Raw genomic sequence first — 19,541 nt, forward strand, 5'->3', positions numbered from 1 at the left:
CCCATTCTGCAAAAACTAATGCAACAACCTGGGCTAGTTTCATTATGATTTCACAGTTTCTCCAAGTGTGTTTCGAAAGACCCTGGAAACGAACACAGGACCATTTACTCTTTTTCAAATGGGGAGGGTTTTTTTTTAAACACACAGGTACAGTACACTGAACAAAATCAGCCCTGCTTTGAAGCTACGGGTTCTTAATGCATCTGCAACACCAGACTGTCCTACAGATTGATTAACAGTCCCCCTTTTGGACCTCTGAGGTGCACTGATCATTGCATGCAGTCTAACGAGTCAGAAAGGTTTGGGGTTTGTCGCATTTCCTGTAGATGATCTCGAGGAAGATTCCGTTGCCAACGTTTGCTAACATCTCACTCATGCAGAGTCAGGGGTTGTGGTGTTAGTGCAGATGTGGTGGGAGGGCTGGGAGCAAGGTATGGATATGATGGGTTAATAAATGGGCATGCATGCAACAATGGCCAGCAATGGAGACACTACCTTTGACGAGTATGATCTCTTGAATGCCAGGGCGTGTGGTACATAAATCGACTTTAAAATGGGAATGGTAACGGGAAAAAAATAAAAACACACAAAATGGAGCAAAATCAGTTCAACATTGAAAACAAATGCACAGTAACACAAACAAAGCTGTTTTTAAATGCAACATAAAATTGTACAAATGGTGAACCTGGCACAACCTGATTACGCACAATGGAAAATCTCTACTCAGAAATCCATTTACCAGCACTCTCCTGAAGGCAATTCCAACTGAGGAGCCTCTTTAGAAAACCAGTCATCCAGGAGATCCCCTTTTCTATTCTGGCAATAAGTATATGTAGATATGTGGACAAACAAAATTTTGGTTCAAGCTTTGGAACAATGGTTTGGGTTGGTTCTGTTTTGATCTGAACCAACTCAGCCAATCATATATGGCTTCTTAAAAAAAATCCACACGCATATGATTGAGTTCTTTTAGAAAGAAAGATTTGGCTTGTGAGAACCCTAGATTCACCCAGTCCACGCGATGTTTCTTGCCAGGAACACAAAACTTTCAACAGATCTATCCAAAAATAAGACTGACAGATATGTAGCTGGGAACCCCAATCAGAGATGAGGATCCACTGAGGTAGTTATACATCTGTACAGCACCTAAGACAGCAGTCCATTCTACATATTAATGAATCTCTTGGTGAAGAAGCCCTTTCAGATATCTCACTATACTGCTCTCTATACAGTCTGTTATCTTGTCCATGGGTTTTGCCTTTGTCACAAAGCCTAAGCCTGCATCCTGGTGGGACTCACTCTGGTGTCTGCTTGTTCAACGTTCAGAGTGGCAGCAAGGTCATGTGCTGACTCACTCATATTCCCTCTCATCTACTTTCTGCTCCACCGCCTTTTTTCTCAGAAGTTCTGGTGCTTTTATGGCTTCGATCTGGCCTTTGCTTACTAATTAAAAATAAGCTCTGAGTTCCACCACCATGGCCTCGCTCTTGCTTTGTAACCTGCAAGAACATTACCTGGGGCTCTGAGCGTGTTGTGTCTCATAAGCTAATGGAGGCTCTGACTTCCTACCTGAATGGGACTCTTCCAAGAGTGCTGAGATGGAGACACTCTTCACTACACCAGTACTGACTCCGTGGTGCTGCATGGTGTTGGAAGTGTTCTGCTGCAGCAGTGGCTCAGTAAGGAGCTGTGCTACGAGTCAGTAATAGCTGAACACTCTGCTCTGGCCCCTCAGTCTTGTAATTTCAATTCAATTAAAAAAAAAAGTTACTACCTTACCGATTCAAGAGTGACATGCTACGGCTATGTCCACGCAGCAGCTGGGAGACAGACGTGTTAGCTGTGCTCGAGGTAGACAAGCACACGCTACCACTGCTCAAACTCGCACACTAAAAATAGCAGTGTGGTTGCAGCAGCACAGGCAACAGCTCAGGCTAGACGGGACAGCCTAGGGGCTTGGGTGGGACTGTTCTTGAGCCATTGGCCTGAGCTACCAACGCTACGCTGCTATTTTAAGTGTGCTAACTTGAGCAGAGCTAGTGTGCGTCTGTCTACCCGTGCTGCGAAGCATGAGGCCAGCTGTTGCGCAGACGTATCCTTATCTCCATTACCCCCTTAAGGAGAAATGATTGTACTGCCGAGTGTTCCTAGGTGAAGTGAATTTCCATTGTGCGATGAGGTACAGAGCACACTGTAACACGCCCTGGGCAAAGCACCAGCATCCAGCATTTTTGCAGAATATTCATTTAATTAAAACAATCATGAATGGAAAGCTGAGAAACAATCTGAACATGTATGCAAATTTTAATATTCAGCGAACTATCTGCAGCAGGAGACGTATCTCTGATCACCGCCCCACATCCTGTACATTCTCTCTCTCTCTCTCTCTCTCTCACAGATGCACCCACACCTATTAGCGCACACCCCACAGGGAACTACATGAACATTCTTTACAGGAAGCGTTTGTTGAAAGGCAACACACCAAGCCACACAAAGTTAATTCACTGCTGATTGCTAATGCTAGGATGGGCAGGCTAAACGGGCCAAGCCCTCTGGGAAGCAAGTTCAACACAACAACCACAAAAGCAACATCAGCTGGATTTTAACTTCGAAAGGGTTCAGATAAAAGTTATGTGGCATGAAGGAAGCCTCTTTTCCCCCATAATGGAGGAAATAAGCAGTTGACTTGGGCTGTAATTAAAAGGCACAAACCCAATAGTCAGTGCTGCCCTTTTGCCAGCCACATCCTGGATGCAATTCCTTCTGCAGCAAGACTTGCCAGGGTGTGGTGTAAATGTTTTACACCCCCAGACACAGTTGTTGTGAACCAAAAGGCTGACGTGTCTGTGGTCTGTTCCCTCTGGATGAGTGCACACGCTCCCAATTACTGCTCCTGGAAAGCAAAGGCGGGCACTGAGCAAAGAAGAGATCCGTAAGTGTGACTCAGCCCACAGCCAATGGAGAAAATGAGACAAGAAAACCATACCCTGGAAATCTTGCTGCTTATGTAAAATAGCTGAGAAAATTTAAAGGAAGAACAATATTTTGTTGGGTATCAGGAAGAATTCCAGGCCATCTATAACATCCCCAGGCCGTGGAATACTCAGTGGCCAGCATCTCTTCTGCAAAAGCCAATGTATATCAAAGTTGCTCAGCATGGAGGTGCCAGAGAAACGAGGAGTGAGTATTTAGAGCACCTCCAACTTTGAGAGCATACATGGTGCTTACTGAAGTCCTGCTGCCAGGAGTTCACAAACTGGACAGGAATGACAGCATCACAGCTCTTATCTGAACCCCCACATACTGCATCTCTTTCTGCTTCCCCAGGTACCTCCTCCTTCTGCATCTCAGATGCAATGCGGAACTTGTCATGGAACACCTCAAGGGCAAGCAAAGAAGGAAAAGAAGAAAGGGGTCCAATATAAAGAACAGTTCCCAGAGTGAAACCCTCCTCTCAGAGAAGGTGACTACGTATATATATGAACCGGGGAGGGAAGCTGAAAGAGGTTTAACTAAGTGAGGACAAGTTCCATTCACTTCAGTACAGCAATCCCTCTGCTTGCCATGTTTATGAGAATTTTTGTTAGTTGCTCAACTACATTTTATCTTATCATAGTTAAAAATACAAGTGGAAATTATCTTCTGCTGTATTTCCACTTGCACTGCTCCACAACCTCCCCAATCAGCTGAGACCTTCATAAGCTGAACCAGACATCTGCCCTAACCTGGCATTTGCCATTGATTTCTCCAGGCTTGGTGAAAGGTGGGGGGAGCTGCTCACCATTAGAGTGGAGAGTGATACTGTCCTCTGAGGCTCCTTTTGTTCATGAGATGGAGGTGGACGATCCCATCCCAGATGCTAGGTACATACTCCAATGGCTAGCTTCTCCAGTCACCATGGCAACAATTACATTTTTAGCACAGTTAGCAGGGGTACGTCTCCTCAAACTGGAAATTACATCTCCAGCATGAAGTGCTGACATACCCTGGGAGCCAGGCACAAGGGGAGAAAGTGGGGACAGGAGAGAACTCACTTCTCTCTTTCCAGTGCATGCTTGAGCTGAGGATCATGGTACTGTGGGTGAGAAGGCCGTACCCAATCATCACACCTCAAACCTGCAGAGCACATCCAGGAACCCCTCCGACAGCTGCAGGTTTCTCTCCACTCCAGCATCCACTGTAATGTTTTAAAATCTTTCACTTGTTCTGTTTTTACTTTATTTTTTCCCCTGATCAAATGAAACTATGAAAACATGGCCACCCGCTTCATTATGCGATGAATACACTAGATAGAGAGAAATAAAAAGCAGGGGCCCCTCAGTTCCTGCCAGGTCTCTTGCTCATAGGTATGCCCTGGTCCCAGCAAAATGACAGGTTTCTTTTTTCGGGTGTTTGTGGGGGTCCAGCAGAAGCTCCTTCCACTTTCTCTTTACTTTTCTACTCCCCTTTGAGCCCCATTTCACTGTGTAGTTGCGTTTGGCTGGGGAGGGGTCAATGTGGCTCGCTCCAGAACGCTACAGCACTAGCCAGAGGAGGCTGCTCATGAGCAAGCAGACACTTCTTTCTCTCAAGAAGCTGAGCGGACACCCATCCCTTACCTGCATGATGAGCAACAGCCCTATGCTCAAATCCCCATGTATCCAACACGCCTTCTTCCTATTCCAGTTTCGCAGTCACTGCTTACACCCACAGAGACACTGCTAATTGCCATGAATCCATCAAAGGGAGCAGGGACAAAATGGGAGAGGAATAGGCGCAGGCTCTACCTTTCCAGCCAGAAGAATGCTAAGGTATAGATCCCCATCTCCCCACGGAAATACGCACACATATGCCATGCTGCAGAACCACAAACCTGCAGTTTCCTCCTCTCTGGATACTCTGTCTTGCTTATGCCTTTGCTGAATGCACAGTAACATACCTGTATGCAGTTTGCCTCAAACTCCAACAGATCATCCTATTGAACAGGTTGGCGCAACAATATCCTAAAACCAGATCTTTACCATGAAGTGAAGAATGTCCCAATGGCACATTTCTGTAGTAACGTTACAGCCAGTAAAATTTACTCTTGAGACATGCAATTCCCATTGCTAGAGATTGCGAGCATGTTTTCTAGAGGGACAAAAATATCCTACCCTCAGAACAAAGCAATACACACATAATGCCTGTGCACAAGGCAGTGACAACAGGACCTCTGTACAATGCCAGGAATCTGGCTTATTGTTGAAACTGACTGGCTGATTTCAGATTTATTATTCAACCAATCTTATGCTAACACCATCCGCAGCAAAAACAGTAAGAATGATAAAGTTAATCCTGGTAAATGTTGTTGTGGTTCTGAGTCTGATCTGTATGAGGACAGTTCTATCTAAATGGTCTTCCTACCTCTCGCTTGGATTTCTGAGAAGATCGTTCGAGAACGTCATCACTGGAGAGGTCAGAGTCCTCTGAGAAACTCAAGTGTCGACGGAGCTGCAAATCTGAGAAAACAGACCAAAAAAAAGAAAAAAAGACAGAATAGGATGACAGGTTTAGAAGAGTAGTCACTACTATTGTGTTTCTCTCTGACTCTGCAGATACTTTTGAGCTTGGCCTTGCTCCTGTTTGACTTACACTTCTGAAATAGTTATCACAGTCACACTTCACTGCTGCGATACCTGGGAATATCGTGCTCCCAAAAGCACCGCTCCACAAAGCGACACCACAGTGTGGAATCACTGACTGTGGGGTTTCCTTCTAAGGAAGCACCACCTTCTGAAGCAGGTAAATTTGAGAATGATGTTGAACAGGGTAAGCACAACTTCCTTTCCCTCCAGCCAGGTCAACATTCCTACAAAGAGGCTGAGCATTTGGATGACAGCAGCAGGGATTAAGTCATTTTGGCCAGCTCCACTTTTGTACGAGTCAAAAGAAATGACAGGTACCTCTGCTTTGGCCCATGTTTACAGATAACTGCTTTACTATGTCTCAAGAGTCTCAAGTTGTCACCAAAGTGCTCTGAGTGGACCTGATGGCAAGTGGCAGATCTATGATTGATCTCATGATCCCTGTTTTTTAGAGCAGCGAAGAGCTGGCAAGTCCCAAGTTACACAGGGAGCAAAGAGGAGGGGAAGTAACTATACCTCCATGCCCTTGAGCACCCATTTACCTTTTAATTAATGAAGGGACATTTATGTCGGGCTCTAAAACATTGCATAGTCTGCCATGGCAGATTGAAGGGAAGTGAACTGATGGTCAAAGCAGGGAGCCAGGGTGGGAGTTAAAACAAGTCTGAGACGCGGCAAACTCCTCTTTTGGGTCAGGTTAAAGCAGAAAAATGACTAGTTCTGTAAGCTGGTACATATGAAATGAACAGTAATGTGCCAAATTTGCTATTTAACAATCTGTTTCTCCCATTGATATGCTACATATTTTATAAACAAACGTGTGTACAGTTCTAATCCCATTATTCTCAAGGGCAATTCTGGTTTGCATGTTAGGCAAAGGAGAGTGACTCAGAGGTATAACAGTGTGGGGTGGCAAGCTGGGATTACTTCATTTCAGAAGCTTTCCAGCTGCAGTGAAAGTACAGTGTGCAGACAGGCAGATGTACTATACCTGCTGCTCTAACCATTGGCGAGACCTTGTGCTTCCCAGAGTCCACTGTGGCACCACTTGAGGGAGTGCTAGGGCAGGATTTGTTATCAGTCTTTTTCTTCTTGTCTTTCTTATATCCAGAGAAAACAGACTTCCACAATGATCTGGGCTTGGTGGCTTCCTCGGCCAGCCCACCGGATTTGTCAGAAAGCCGGCTGTCATTCTTGGATTTCTTCTCCTTTTTGTTCTTACGAGGGGAGAAGAGAGAAGTCCTTTTCTTACTTTTCCCACTGGAGCCCTCTGAGGAGGTGACGGACCCTTCGGGCCCAGCAACGTCAGCAGGGGGGGAGAGGAACCTTTCATTAGCAGCATCATGTTTCAGTGTGGGGCTCTCTGCTACTTTCATGGCCAAACGTGCTGAGGACTCAAAAACCCTCTCTTTGGGCTTCAAGGGCATGGAGGAGGCTTTTCGTGCCTTGGTGGCCCCAGCAGCTGCAGCTGCCTCCAGATCTTTCATTTTACACAACTGCTTAGCCATGGCATCCCGCAATGCCTGACTCTTTACAGACTTCTCTCTGGCTCTCATTCTTTCCTCAGCTAGCTCCTTGGCTTCTGGAGAGATTTGAGGCAGCACTCTCTTTCTTTGGTTCGCTCCTCCTTCCATGGATGGTGGTCCACCATTCTCTTTGACCAATGGCAGGTGAAGAGGTTTCTCTGGCCTTGGCCTACTGGTAGGGGGTGTAAAGAACTTCTCATGAAGACTTGTATCCTCAGTTCTCTCATCGTAAGTGTCTTCCACATCATCAGCAAATGGAATCTCATCCACACTCTCCACAAATGACTTCCGCACTTCTTCTTTTGAGACCTGGGTTGACTCTTTGGCAGGAGGGTTGTGCTCATAAGGTGAGGGTGCAGGAGGTATTGGTGCTGGTGCTGGCTTAGACTCTGTCTCATTCTGCCAAATTGTCTGATGCCTCTTTCTACGCAAAGTTGCTGGTGCTTCATTTTGAGGAGGTGGTGGGGGAGGGCTTGATGGTGGAGTGAGCATAGTGGAGTCGGATGTATTGAAGCTCTGGCTGGCCAATGTCCTCATGTTGGATGAGCTCCCATGCAGACCCAATCCAGAGCTGCTGGATAAGTCTCTCTTTACTTCATTGGAACTCTTCAGCTCTTTGTCTGAGGGAGATTTTGGAGTCAGCAGACACATTTGCTCACTGTCTAGTTTGGACATGATCAGCCTTCTTGGGGCAGGCTGGGGTTTTAGAAGATGGATCCCCTCCTCCTCTGAAACACTCAGCGGAGCTGACTCAAGGGCTGAGACAGTGAAGCTAGGCTCTGACCCTTTGCTTCTGTTCACTGGAGTGAGACCCAGGCTCCTCCGGATTTCAGCACTCTTCATCCAGAACTCCTCTACGAGGTTATTCCGTTTCAGGGCTTCTTCTGCAGTAGTAGGGCTCCCCAATTTTTCCACCTCATTATCTTGGCTCTTTAGGGAAAGTTGGGCCAGAGGGGTGGATGTTAAGGCTGGTACGGGCTGAAAGCACACTGGAGGTTCCACTGGAGATGGAATGGATGCTTCAGCAGATGGCAAAGGCTGGGAACAGATAGGCAACTGGGCAGAGGGAGAGGATGAAGCCAACATAGGTGTTGCTGCCTGAGACTGCACTGGTGATGTAGGTGTGATGGCTTCTGGCAATGCAACTGGTTGGGACCGTATTGGAGAGAGAGAGACAGAAGGGCTTTTAACTTTCTGATCTTCAAGGATTTCATCTTTTGGACTTTCTTCAAGGAGGAATGGTTCAGGAAAAAAGCGTGTCTCTGGAGATTTGTCCATGCAGGGCAGTGCCATGAGGGGATCCTTTGCCTTCTATGGAAATGCAGAAACAAAAGAAATGATTATTAATAGTCCCTAAGCACCTTCAGAGGGATTTAGAACACCGCTCCATGCCTCAGGCTTTCAGGAATAAGGGAGTGATAACTTAAGCTTCAATATATGAAATTTGGCATCCTTCTCCAGTGCATGGAAAACCAGTTGGGATCTTTCATCAAATATTGTTCCACTCTGTAAACTGTCTATTCTGCTAGTTGATACGACAAATTTAATTTTGGAAAGAGAAGGAAAGTACATTTCAGAATACCCAATTCCACTTTACCCCTTCCCACCTCTGAGTGGCCCCTCCATCAGAGGAAGGTTCTTCCAGACCTATTCCATATTTTGGCCAGAGCTGGCTAGGGTAGAGTAGGGTTGTTTCTCAAAGGCATAAGGCATTCCTTACCTGGGTGCAGCAGAGCTCCCAACCCTTAATCATCTGAGGAGTCTTGGATTTCACTTGGACCTGCTGCCACTAGACTGCTATGTCACCCAGGCAATGTATTATGTTAAAGAGTTTAAGCTGTTGACATTTCCCCATACAGATTTACTGTCTAGAGAGAGTCAGCTGCAGAAAATGTTATTTTCAATGCAAGATCTCCAGGGCAGAGTCCTTATCTACCTGTATGCCTGGACAGCACCTAGCACAAAATGGCCCTGGATCCTGACTGCAGAATTACTATAAAACAAATAATAAATATGTCTGATAGCACCATTAAAAGTGACAGGAGGAAATCACTCCATTCCCTTCCAGTATGAATGCTGTCAGCAAACCAGCCTGATCTCACAATTTAAGTATAGGCTAGAGAATCTAAATCAAACCCCACTGGCAATTTAGTAAGTAAATAATCACAAAAACAAAGGACATAGCAGTTAAAAATAAAATACTAAAAAAATGGAAACAGGGAATGATGATTTCAACATTTTTAGTGTCCCAAGTTACTAAGAAAGATTTTCCAAAACTAAGAGTTCTGCTATATTTACATTCAATCATAATGAGAGAAGTTCTTTCCCATTAAAACATCAAATCAGCTCATGCATCTGTCATAGTGTTCTTGTTGCCTTTTCCTACAGAGCAGTAGCATGGGAAACTGATTTTTCTAAATGAAATGGTACTGAAACGAGTAAAACATAAACCTGGGGTGTCTCAATTATGACCTTTGTCTTCACTCAGCTTACACACAAATGAATCTGACAGGGCACTGCTGTGGAGGGAACTCGGAGGGAACTCAGAGCGACTGAGCAGACTCAAGCAGGGACTGGACAATGACTATTTTGCTGTTATATATATGCATGATACATAACTCCTGCTTGCTACACAGGCCCAATGAGGGTCCCCAATAACTTTCTTTGCCTTTAGAGTTAGAGACTTGTGCTACTGATCAGCTATTGCACTGTGAATTTCTTCAGAGAAAAAAAAAGTGGCTTGTTTTCTTTTAAAATCTAAATGAAACTAGGTCTCAAGAAGTCAGAGGACAATGTATATTATCTAGATAAGAAAAAAGAGCTAAAACTATCACTCTCAGTCATACAAGCTGTTTAACTAATCTAGAGAGTACAGTCCCTTAATTGGTATCAACATAACTTTGAAGAGCACCAGGAACTCTTACCTCTATTTGTTCTGCACTGGGACTACCAACTGGGGACAGAGGAACAGCGGTCTCATTGGGTGACCAGATGGGGGTGGAGGGTTTGCATGGATCTAGGGAAAATGGAGAGTGCATTAAAAACCCCCACAAACAAGCCCTTTAACATTCTAAATCCATGTGAAGCACAGTAAACAGTGAACAAATCACTAGCCCTTTACATTCTGGATGAGTCCTCTGGAGTCTGAGTATCTGTATGTGACCCTAATGACACAGGCAGTTAGCCCAAAAGTACCCATAGGGATCTGAGAGAGGGAACAACTGGTTCTGTGGGTTCCCTGATGCTTTGGGAAGATGTAGCTCATGGTATCACCTTTCTCAGAACACAAATGCAAACACATGCAGGGCATTGAGAGTATTGGCATGGTTCAAATGTAATTGAAGAGATTGCTTTCACCAATAGCTCAGTTTGACAATTCAAAGAAATGATCAGTCTTTCTGGACTGCAAGATACAGAGATTAAGTATTTACCTTCTGTCAGACTGCAGGGAGCAGTGGCCTCTCGCTCATCCTCAGAGACTTTCAATTCTGGCTCTTCCATGTCCCCTTGAGGTAAGTGACACTCATCTTCTGCATCAGATGGGGTGTCATCTGACCATCTTTGATCTGGGGGGAAAAAAGAAGATGACACAGATAGGAAGCAATCTTGGATGCAAGCCCATAAGGAAAGCCATCTATTTCCTAAATCTTTCTATTACTCTTCCTACCCCAGCACCTAACTCTTCTATTCCTTCATTACATGCTAACTGGGGTCACTTAACTAGTTACTAATGGCGATACAAATAAGTTCCCTAGTTTGTTTCATACTTTCCACAGTTATGCTGGAAATTTTCCTACGTCTCCCAATATGTGCAGTTTCTTTCATGCTGGCAAGAGAAGGCTTTAGAGTCAGTCCTACAGCCTTTTCCCACATGAACACTCCTTTCATTCAGAAAGATTATAATGAGAGTAAGGACTTCAATTGTTACAAAGAGGAGGGAGAAAAATTGTTCTTAACCGCTGAGGATAGGACAAGAAGCAATGGGCTTAAATTGCAGCAAGGGAGGTTTAGGTTGGACATTAGGAAAAACTTTCTGTCATGATGGTCAAACACTGGAATAAATTGCCTAGGGAGACTGTGGAATCTCCACCATTGGAGATTTTTAAAAGCAGGTTGGACAAACACCTGTCAGGGACGGTCTAGATAATATTTAGTCCTGCCATGAGGGCAGGGAACTGGACTAGATGACCTCTTGAGGTCCCTTCCAGTCCTAAGATTCTGTGATAAGACTGGGTCCTCTAAGAGAGTGGTTGCGAGCAATGTCTTCCAGAATCCATGGCACTGCAGTTCTTCATCTCCATCTCACACTTCAATCCCACTTTTCTTTCTCTTCTGCACTGAGCTCTCACATATACAGATCTGTTCTGACTGGATCACCCTTATACAAGATACCTGCTTCCCAACATGACTCTGCTCCCATAACAAGGTCTAATGATGCACTGTGGTACTGTACCATCATCCAGCTCTGCACCTGTGTCTCCATCTTCGCCTGCTTCCCCTTCTGTATCTGCTGGTTCTGTGCCCACTTCATCCTCCACTTCATTCTCCTCAAATGGGGCTGGAATGCATTAAAATATTGAGAGAGAAAGAGAGAGAGAGAGAGAGAGAAAGAAAATCTATACAAGGGAAAACAGTTTTAAACTGCACCAAGTGCCCTGAGTGCCAATATTTACTCATTGTTTCTTCAACAAGATACTCTGAGGTGCGTCAGCAGGGAAGACACTCAACCGGCATTTCAAGCCTTGAGTCTGAGTGGTCAGGGTTTTGTGCCTTTGAGGAAGCTTTGTCACAGACACTAGCACTGCAAGGCTTTCAAGGCACTACTGAGGGACTGGTCTCGTGAAGTACTAGTGTCGCCACTTCTGCAACCAAGATGTGCTTGAGACATTAAATGAGGGTGTCAGGGAAAGCGCTAATGGAATACACTCGACTGTTGCTGCAATATAGTATTGGTACCACAAAGGAACTGCAGTTACCAACATTTTAGAGGATGTGTGCTAGTTGCAAACTGCAATCTCATATTCTGCCACAATAACTTGCCTAGCAGCAGAAACAAAGACGTTTGAGGGACCTAAAGTCAGACGAGGAGACCTGCCAGGAAGTGAGTTGACCATTTGGAAACTGTTTAACTCTGTGCGGCTGCAACATTCTAGAAGAAACAGTTTGGTGGAGCCCAGACTGCAGTGCAGATACCCAGGACCTGGATGTATTCAGATATTTAAATGTGAATAACAGACGCATAAAAAGTCTGTTCTTGTTTTCCAGAGCCCAGAATCTGCCTTACAGGATCAGTCTGAAGGGAAGATTCATGAATTTATAAACCCAAAGAGGCATTTGACAACGTTACACACAAAAAGATTTAATTCCAGAGGGGAGCATGAGGCCCCACCAGGATGGCCTTTAATTTACATTATTAAATTATATTTCACAAAAACCAAGAGACTCCTATAACATCCTCAATTGTTACACCTTATCCCATCTCAATTATTATGGATGGTGTTGGTCACACAGCTTCAAGGTCTTTCCATAACTTCAGGCAGAATCTTTTTTGTTTTAAAAACATTTCTAGCTTTAACCATAGCACCGGCAGACTGCACAAACCTGGGCCACATTTTTGGATTTATGCATATAATTAGCACAACTGTAGGCTCAAATGACATGTTAGACATTTAAGTGGGTTGCTGAATGCTCAATTATTGCAAATGAGCACACATTCTCAGTAGTCATGCTGCAAACTATCTGCACATAATGCTAAAATTCTGGCTCCATAATGATGTAAACAGATGTCAGTGCTCATTTCATAGCCTACCTGGGACCATTTAAATGACGACACTACTAATCATGACAGTCTAAGAAAGAGTGAGCTGGCATCGTGACATTTTCCACACACATTTTGATCTTCTCCTCTTTTTCTAGTAGAGGCTCTTTGCTTCCTTGGTCTTCCAAGCATGACACTGACATTCTGTCCTACTGAAACAAGGGTAGTCCTGCCCCTTCAACCTGAGAATTTCTTCTATGTCACTTTTTCCACGGCAGTGGAGGAGCACATGGATTGCATTTTTTTTTAAAAACTGCTGTTATAAGATGCTGTGCTATCACCTAAATGGGAGTGTGGCATGACATGGCCTGCACCCTTAAACCAGAGGCTTTGTAATACGCAGAATCTTACAGATCTACCACATGAACCTGAGTCACAGTTGTAAGGGCGGGGCTTCCCACTGTGACATCTAAAGATGTTCTTAACTAAACCAGGCCCCGCCCCTTACACTGATGCTTTACTGACCTGCTTGTTGCTTGGGTGTGTACCAGCTGCTGCCATTTTAGAAACAGTAATGACACAGTAACTTGTTTTAGGTAAAAACATCAAATGTGAGCAACTGTCACAAAATGTGTAGAAGTGTCACCTTCAAAAGCATGAATATCTGACACTGGCCTGGCTATATGTATGCTGGTTTCTCCATTTGGAAATTGTGGTGCAGTGCCCTATAGCAAGGATCTAATAGATGAAAACAAATTCTTTACAATACCTTAAAAACACAAAATTCAGCAGCATATTTTATGGATGCATAGATAAGTAACACACTGGTGCACTGGGCAGCCCATTCTGAAGGACCTGGTGCTTGGGGGACAGGATAAGAGGGTGGCTGGTTATAGTTATACATATACTGTGCATATACGTATGTGCAGTTAGGATGAGGAGCAAGAGGACAAAAGTTGCCACACAGTAACTGGTGAGATATACACTATGGCAGCCAGAAACTACAGATTCAGCAGTCTGTCTATGTCGGCCAACAGCCAGGATTTGATGGGGTGATGCACAGCTATCCCGTAAATGCTGCTGCCTAGCCAAAACAGTTACAGAAGCAATGTTTTAGAGGTGAGCTAATTACTCCTGTTTGCAAGGGCAATTCAGCTAGAGGTCACTGTATTTTTAGACCCTTTTTGTGGTTTATAGACTTCAACACCCTTCCACCCCCCAAAATCTCCACACTCACTGATTTTGTAAGAGATTCTAGGGGACCACCTAGGAAGAGCAGCTGACATTTAGCATCTTTCCACTCCTTTGGTGCTTAGATGGGCAACATGTTTCAGGTTTGTGGAGCGTGGCTTTTTCTATAGTCACTCCTGGCTCTAGAGCGTCCCTGGCTTTAGCTTAATTGACATCTTCTTTCTTGGTCTCTTCAGCAGGAAGCTGTAATTTGCTCCAGACACTGCTTGAAGCACTCTCCCTAATCTTTTCACTTACAAGCAAGCACCAAGATCCCTTTGTCAAGGGGTGGGGAAGGATGACAATTATTCGTCAGTTTATAACCCAAATCCAAATGTTAAACCTACTTTCTTCTTCTCCTCCATTACATGAAAGATGTTCTTTTCTGTATGGCCTGCCTTTGCAAGGGGTAAGATGAAAGCCCAGTTCATGCAAGAATGGACTGTGAGCGAGGCATGCATGCACACTCCCCCATCCTGGTCATGCAATAGCAACAGGGTCATAGTTCCAGTGTTAAGGTACCAGCTCAGCCGCTGAAGGCATGGTAAGAGGGCGGGCAGGGTTATTCTGAATTGGCATAGAATGAATATCACCAAACTACCTCCAGAGACCGTCTCCAGCCATGCCTGCACCGCCTCACGGTGTACGGAGGGAAGGTCGGATGCTGAATTTAAAAAACAATAAATAATGATAGTAAATCAAAAGTTAGACACAAATAAGTGTATGAAATTGAAACACTAGAGAGAAATTCCTCAAAACCGAGAGCAGCAATAAAACCTAGGCTTTGTCAGATGATGGAGATTGGATTTGAGGGTTAAATTAGGATAATGAGGTATAAATACCAAATCTGCTTTACGATCCATGGAAGATAAGAGTGTTAGTGAGAGCTGAACATGTCCTCAGTGTCCTGTTTGCAGATTCCAGCCATTTTGGTCAAGCTGACAAGAGAAGCTAGAAGATGGAGTAAGACCACACAAATAGTGCTAACAGAAGCCAAAGGCTGTATTGATTTCAGACTATATTGCCTGGGTTTGGATGCTTACAGGCAAGGGAGAATTCCTACTGGAGCATGAGAGATTACAGAACACAGCTTTCCTGGGGATCAGCAATGTTGTCCTGCTCCTTTAGATCTGTCCATCAACTCCAGAGAGTGGTTTTGAAGTGCTCTCTAAACAGCACATGTGGATTATTGCAATGAAGCATCTAAGTTACCGGTCTGTGGAAATCCAGCTCTCAGTTTGGCCTATTCTTCGGGGAAGGAAAGATTGCCTGCTTCCCGAAGGAAGTTGTAAATGCTACGGAAGGGACTGTCTGCATCATAGGAACAGGTCAGCACAGGTTTTCCTTCACTTTACGGACAACTGTAACAGTATATCATGGAGGCAGCTGTGTCACAGAGAGAGGAGTTGGGATTTAGAAACAGGACACTGGTAGCTCACAATGCTGGAGTGAGTGGAAGTCCTTCTGGTTGACTTTTGCTTTAACCTCTCTTTGTTTGCACAAAGAAAAACAGATTGGAAAAATAAGAAGAGAAAACATAAGCTAAAAGGAAAACTGAGAAATGGCAGCACCCTTGACTTGTGGTCACTTCTGTTATCAGTGGAAGCTAAACTCACCTTAAGTATGGTAAACTTCAGGAACAATGTCAGGACTTACTCAGGGTTCTTAAACTTCAAGCAACATAGGTCAAGAATGTTTAATGCTATAACACTGAGGCCTGTGTTTGTATGATTGTGGGAGAAGGGAAATAACGATCTTTATAGATCTCAAAGCACTTTACAAGCTACTATATTTATAAGAATAACTTTCCCCACCACTCAAATGTAGCCACCTTTGGGGTGAAATGCAGCACTGAATAATAAATGCACACACCAGGCAGTAAAGCCACTCCCAGCTGAAACTACAGAGGAACCTTGGGCAGAAGATAGTTACCTGGAAAGAATTTGGCTAGGGAACAAGAGTTAAGACCCTCAGCTCTTAAAACAAGTACCACGTGATTTTTAATACCCACAAGCAGTCAGGACTTTGGTCTTAAATTTCTTTGGAAAGACAGCGCCTCTGTAACACAGTTCTCCTAAGATCATCCTGGGACATTGGTTTGGTACAGTCTTGGAGAGAAGACTACCACCTACTGAATCAAACACCACAAAGTTTTGGTTCTGGTGACACTTGGGCTTTCCTTACAGCTCTCCAACACTAGGAAAGTAGGCCCCACCCTGCTTAGCTCAAGATACCTGACAAGATCACAGTCCCAAGTGCGGGAATAGTGTGGAAGGTGAATCACAATGAGATAGATGAGAGATGTTGGAGAGAGTACTAGCATTCTCTATTTTTTTTCCTTCTCCAAAGCAACCTTATAAGCAAAATGGCATCTTGAAATGGTGACTCACTTGGCTGAAAAAACATAAATACTGTCAAATCTCAATACAAAGAGCCAAACAGCAACTGGCTGGCTCCTTGGGCCCTCTGTGCTCTTCACCATTCCCTGAAGATACCAGGCCCCTGCCAGATGCAGATACAAAGTTTGAAAAGCAGCAGAATATATTCAATATAGACACAAAAACTATTCTACCCTTCAGAATAAGTAACTTTTGTTTTTCCAAGGCCTGGATGCCTCATCATCCCTATCCTGAAGGAACACAACTGGCTGAATTGTTTCCTCTCAAATCCAGAACCTTTAAATCCGTTATCAGGGGCTTGCAACCTGCAATATCAAATGATTCCCTCCTGTAGCAGAATGTTACACAGAGTCTAATCAGATACACAAGCCAGGAGAGTTCACTATGCTGTGTTGACTTAGAAAACCAGTAACTTAAATGGAGACCAACCTCAAAAGTAAAACGTTTAAACAAGTGTTTAGTTTCAGGAAGCAGAGCCTTTGAATCATTGTTCACCCTTCTGAAGAAGGCTGCACTTGAAGGGAGCAGAAGCAACAGAGTTAAACAGCTGCAACTGTGATCTGGGGATCGATGCAGCGGGAGATTACCTCTGGAGGTGGAGGACTTTGAAATTGGGACCATTTTTTCCTCCTCCTCTTTCTCGCGGATGTGTGTCCAGTGCACATCTGCCAGGATCTCCAGGGGATCAATCGGATTTACAATCTGCCGTAGCCTCAGGTTTCCAGCTAGCAGACCGAGGATGAGGCAAATAAGGATGTGGGTGGGAAGGGAGGAAGGATAGGGTGGAAAGAGAGAAAAAAGAGGAAGAGAAAGGAAACACACGACAGGAAAGGAAATATAAGGAAAGAAAAAAGAAAATATTACTTGCCAAGATCAGTTTGCCAGACAGACAGACAGACAAAGCTTGGCATCACGTGTGCATGCATCTAGAAACACACAACCGTTCATAATCCTCAGATTCCTGCTCCACCCTGAAGCTGAATAATGCTAGACCACAGGCACATACTACCTCTATTGCAAGCAGCACCTGGCATGGAAGACACTCTCTGAGCATCCAACTAAGCTTTGGCAGGTGATCAATTAACAGAAATTTCACCCTTATTCAGCCTATTCAAAATGAGTATTACCCTATGTATCCTGCTGGCAAAAGGCATGGGGACAGTCTGCACTGTGGGCTCAATTCCACAGAACAAAGAGTCTATTCACTCCCCAGTGGCCCTCAACATTGTGGAAGTGAACTTTTTGGGGTTTGAATCACAACTTTTCACCCAGGTGTGCAACAGAGAAACCATAAGATCTCCCTTTGCCGGCCGCCCTCAGAATGACCAGCTGCATGCAGCATTATATTGCATTGGATTTTTGCTCAGTTTAAGGCTTACAACACTTTATTCAGAGCATTCTAGCTGTGTTGTTGGAGTAGTGAGTGGGTTGTTCAGGGAGCAGTGTCATTTTACAAGTAATATCAGCATTCTCATTGAAAATAATGAAAATAACCTCTTCTCTCCTTCAAAGGGGATTTCCTTTGACAAAAGTGTAGGTGCATATGGCTAAGCACTTTAGAAGGTATTTTGTGTATTTGAAGGTTTTCAACTAGACAGTTTGATTCATCCACCCTGGTAGCAATTCTCTTAATTTCCCCTTTGTTGTTGGTTTCTTTGCAGTGCGAAGGACCCTGGGAAATTTGATCGTGGGTTCTCCTCACCATTTTCCTGCAACAGGGTATACAGGATTCTCCATGGCTGATCTGGCCACAGGTTGCAGGGTTTTATATTCTGGCAAGCTGCTTTCTCCACTAACCACTCCCCACTCATTGGCATGCAGTAGACACAGCCGTTCACACTGCAGGGCAACAAGCCGTCTGTCTCTGCACAGCAATGAGCCAACCTTCACTGACTGCACATTGCCCATGACGTAGGGCAACAGCCCAGGCTCCATCTCAGAAGCCTGGAACTAGGCCTTTGTAAAAAATGTACTAGGGAAGGACTGTCACACACTAGAATAACCCACGGAAAGCCTGGTTTGTGGAATCATAAATTAGGACTTCGGCCTCAGAAATGACTGTGGTATCACACTCGGCACTATAACCGTATGAGAAAACTGATATTGAGGGAAGAAGCACTTATCTAAGCACAAAATTATTTGGTAGTTAGTCAAAGGGGCAAAAGAAAGCAGAGAAATGCACAAAAAGGGAATGGGATTCAATTTTAATCTGTATATCACAGTTTTCTGAGTGTAACGATCCCTCTTCGAATCAGCACAAAACGTGACCCTACCAGAACTACTGGACATCCAGAAGGGAACAAGAGAATATTCAGGAGTGGCTGATAGGGCCCAAGTCACTAGCCAACAAATGGAGCAGTCTGATCTTTCCTCATTGCACTTGTATTCCAATGCTCCCTCATGCAGGCTCTGAGATCAGTAGAGTTAGTGTTTACACCACACCACACAGCTGAGTTAAAAGGTTGAGGATTACCAGCAACAGCTGGAAGTGGGAAGAAATATATAGTCACTCAGCAAGGCTCACAAAGAGCAGGTCCCACTTGATCTGCAGGGATTATTCCATATTATAATATGGCTTTGTAGCCTGACTGTCAGGGTCTTAAACAGGCATGACATCACCAAAGAAAGGCCCAATCAGAATGTAGAACTGGACCAGACACAGGTCTGACATCACTAACTTTATTATCTGATTATTTCTTTTACACAATAGGTATTATAATGTACTTGCTACCCTATATGCTACCACTACCTTTCAATGGATGGAATCAGAATTGTTCAAGTGTGTGTCACAGGCTCTGTACTACTACAGCGAATAGATTCTCCTTTATTTCAAGTGCTAGGAGTCTGTCATTTACAGCAGGAGGATCTAAGATCTCAGGTGTTTAGTGGTCAGGTTATACAGCACAATGAGAAGCTAGAAATAGATGGCATGTGTTTCTTACAGTATCCATAAACTCATTAAGGAAATGAAATTGGAGCATAGGGAGAGACCCTTAATTTTAATGATTTTTTTCCATATGGAAAT

The 19,541-nt window shown here is 44.3% G+C and overlaps 1 protein-coding gene across 1 annotated transcript in view; it reads right to left on the reverse strand.

The window, feature by feature from the left end:
* Positions 1-19,541, reverse strand: part of MICAL3 (microtubule associated monooxygenase, calponin and LIM domain containing 3) — a 346,852-nt gene that overhangs the window by 33,311 nt on the left and 294,000 nt on the right. The window contains exons 36-43 of the mRNA XM_044991795.1: positions 17,104-17,241; positions 14,719-14,781; positions 11,583-11,687; positions 10,561-10,695; positions 10,054-10,145; positions 6,595-8,440; positions 5,383-5,477; positions 496-546 (exon numbers count right to left, since the gene is read on the reverse strand). Coding sequence (XP_044847730.1) covers positions 496-546; positions 5,383-5,477; positions 6,595-8,440; positions 10,054-10,145; positions 10,561-10,695; positions 11,583-11,687; positions 14,719-14,781; positions 17,104-17,241 — 2,525 coding nt within the window. The remainder of the gene's footprint in view (positions 1-495; positions 547-5,382; positions 5,478-6,594; positions 8,441-10,053; positions 10,146-10,560; positions 10,696-11,582; positions 11,688-14,718; positions 14,782-17,103; positions 17,242-19,541) is intronic.

The sequence above is a fragment of the Mauremys mutica genome, chromosome 1 (genome assembly GCF_020497125.1).
Source record: "Mauremys mutica isolate MM-2020 ecotype Southern chromosome 1, ASM2049712v1, whole genome shotgun sequence".
NCBI lineage: Eukaryota > Metazoa > Chordata > Testudines > Geoemydidae > Mauremys > Mauremys mutica.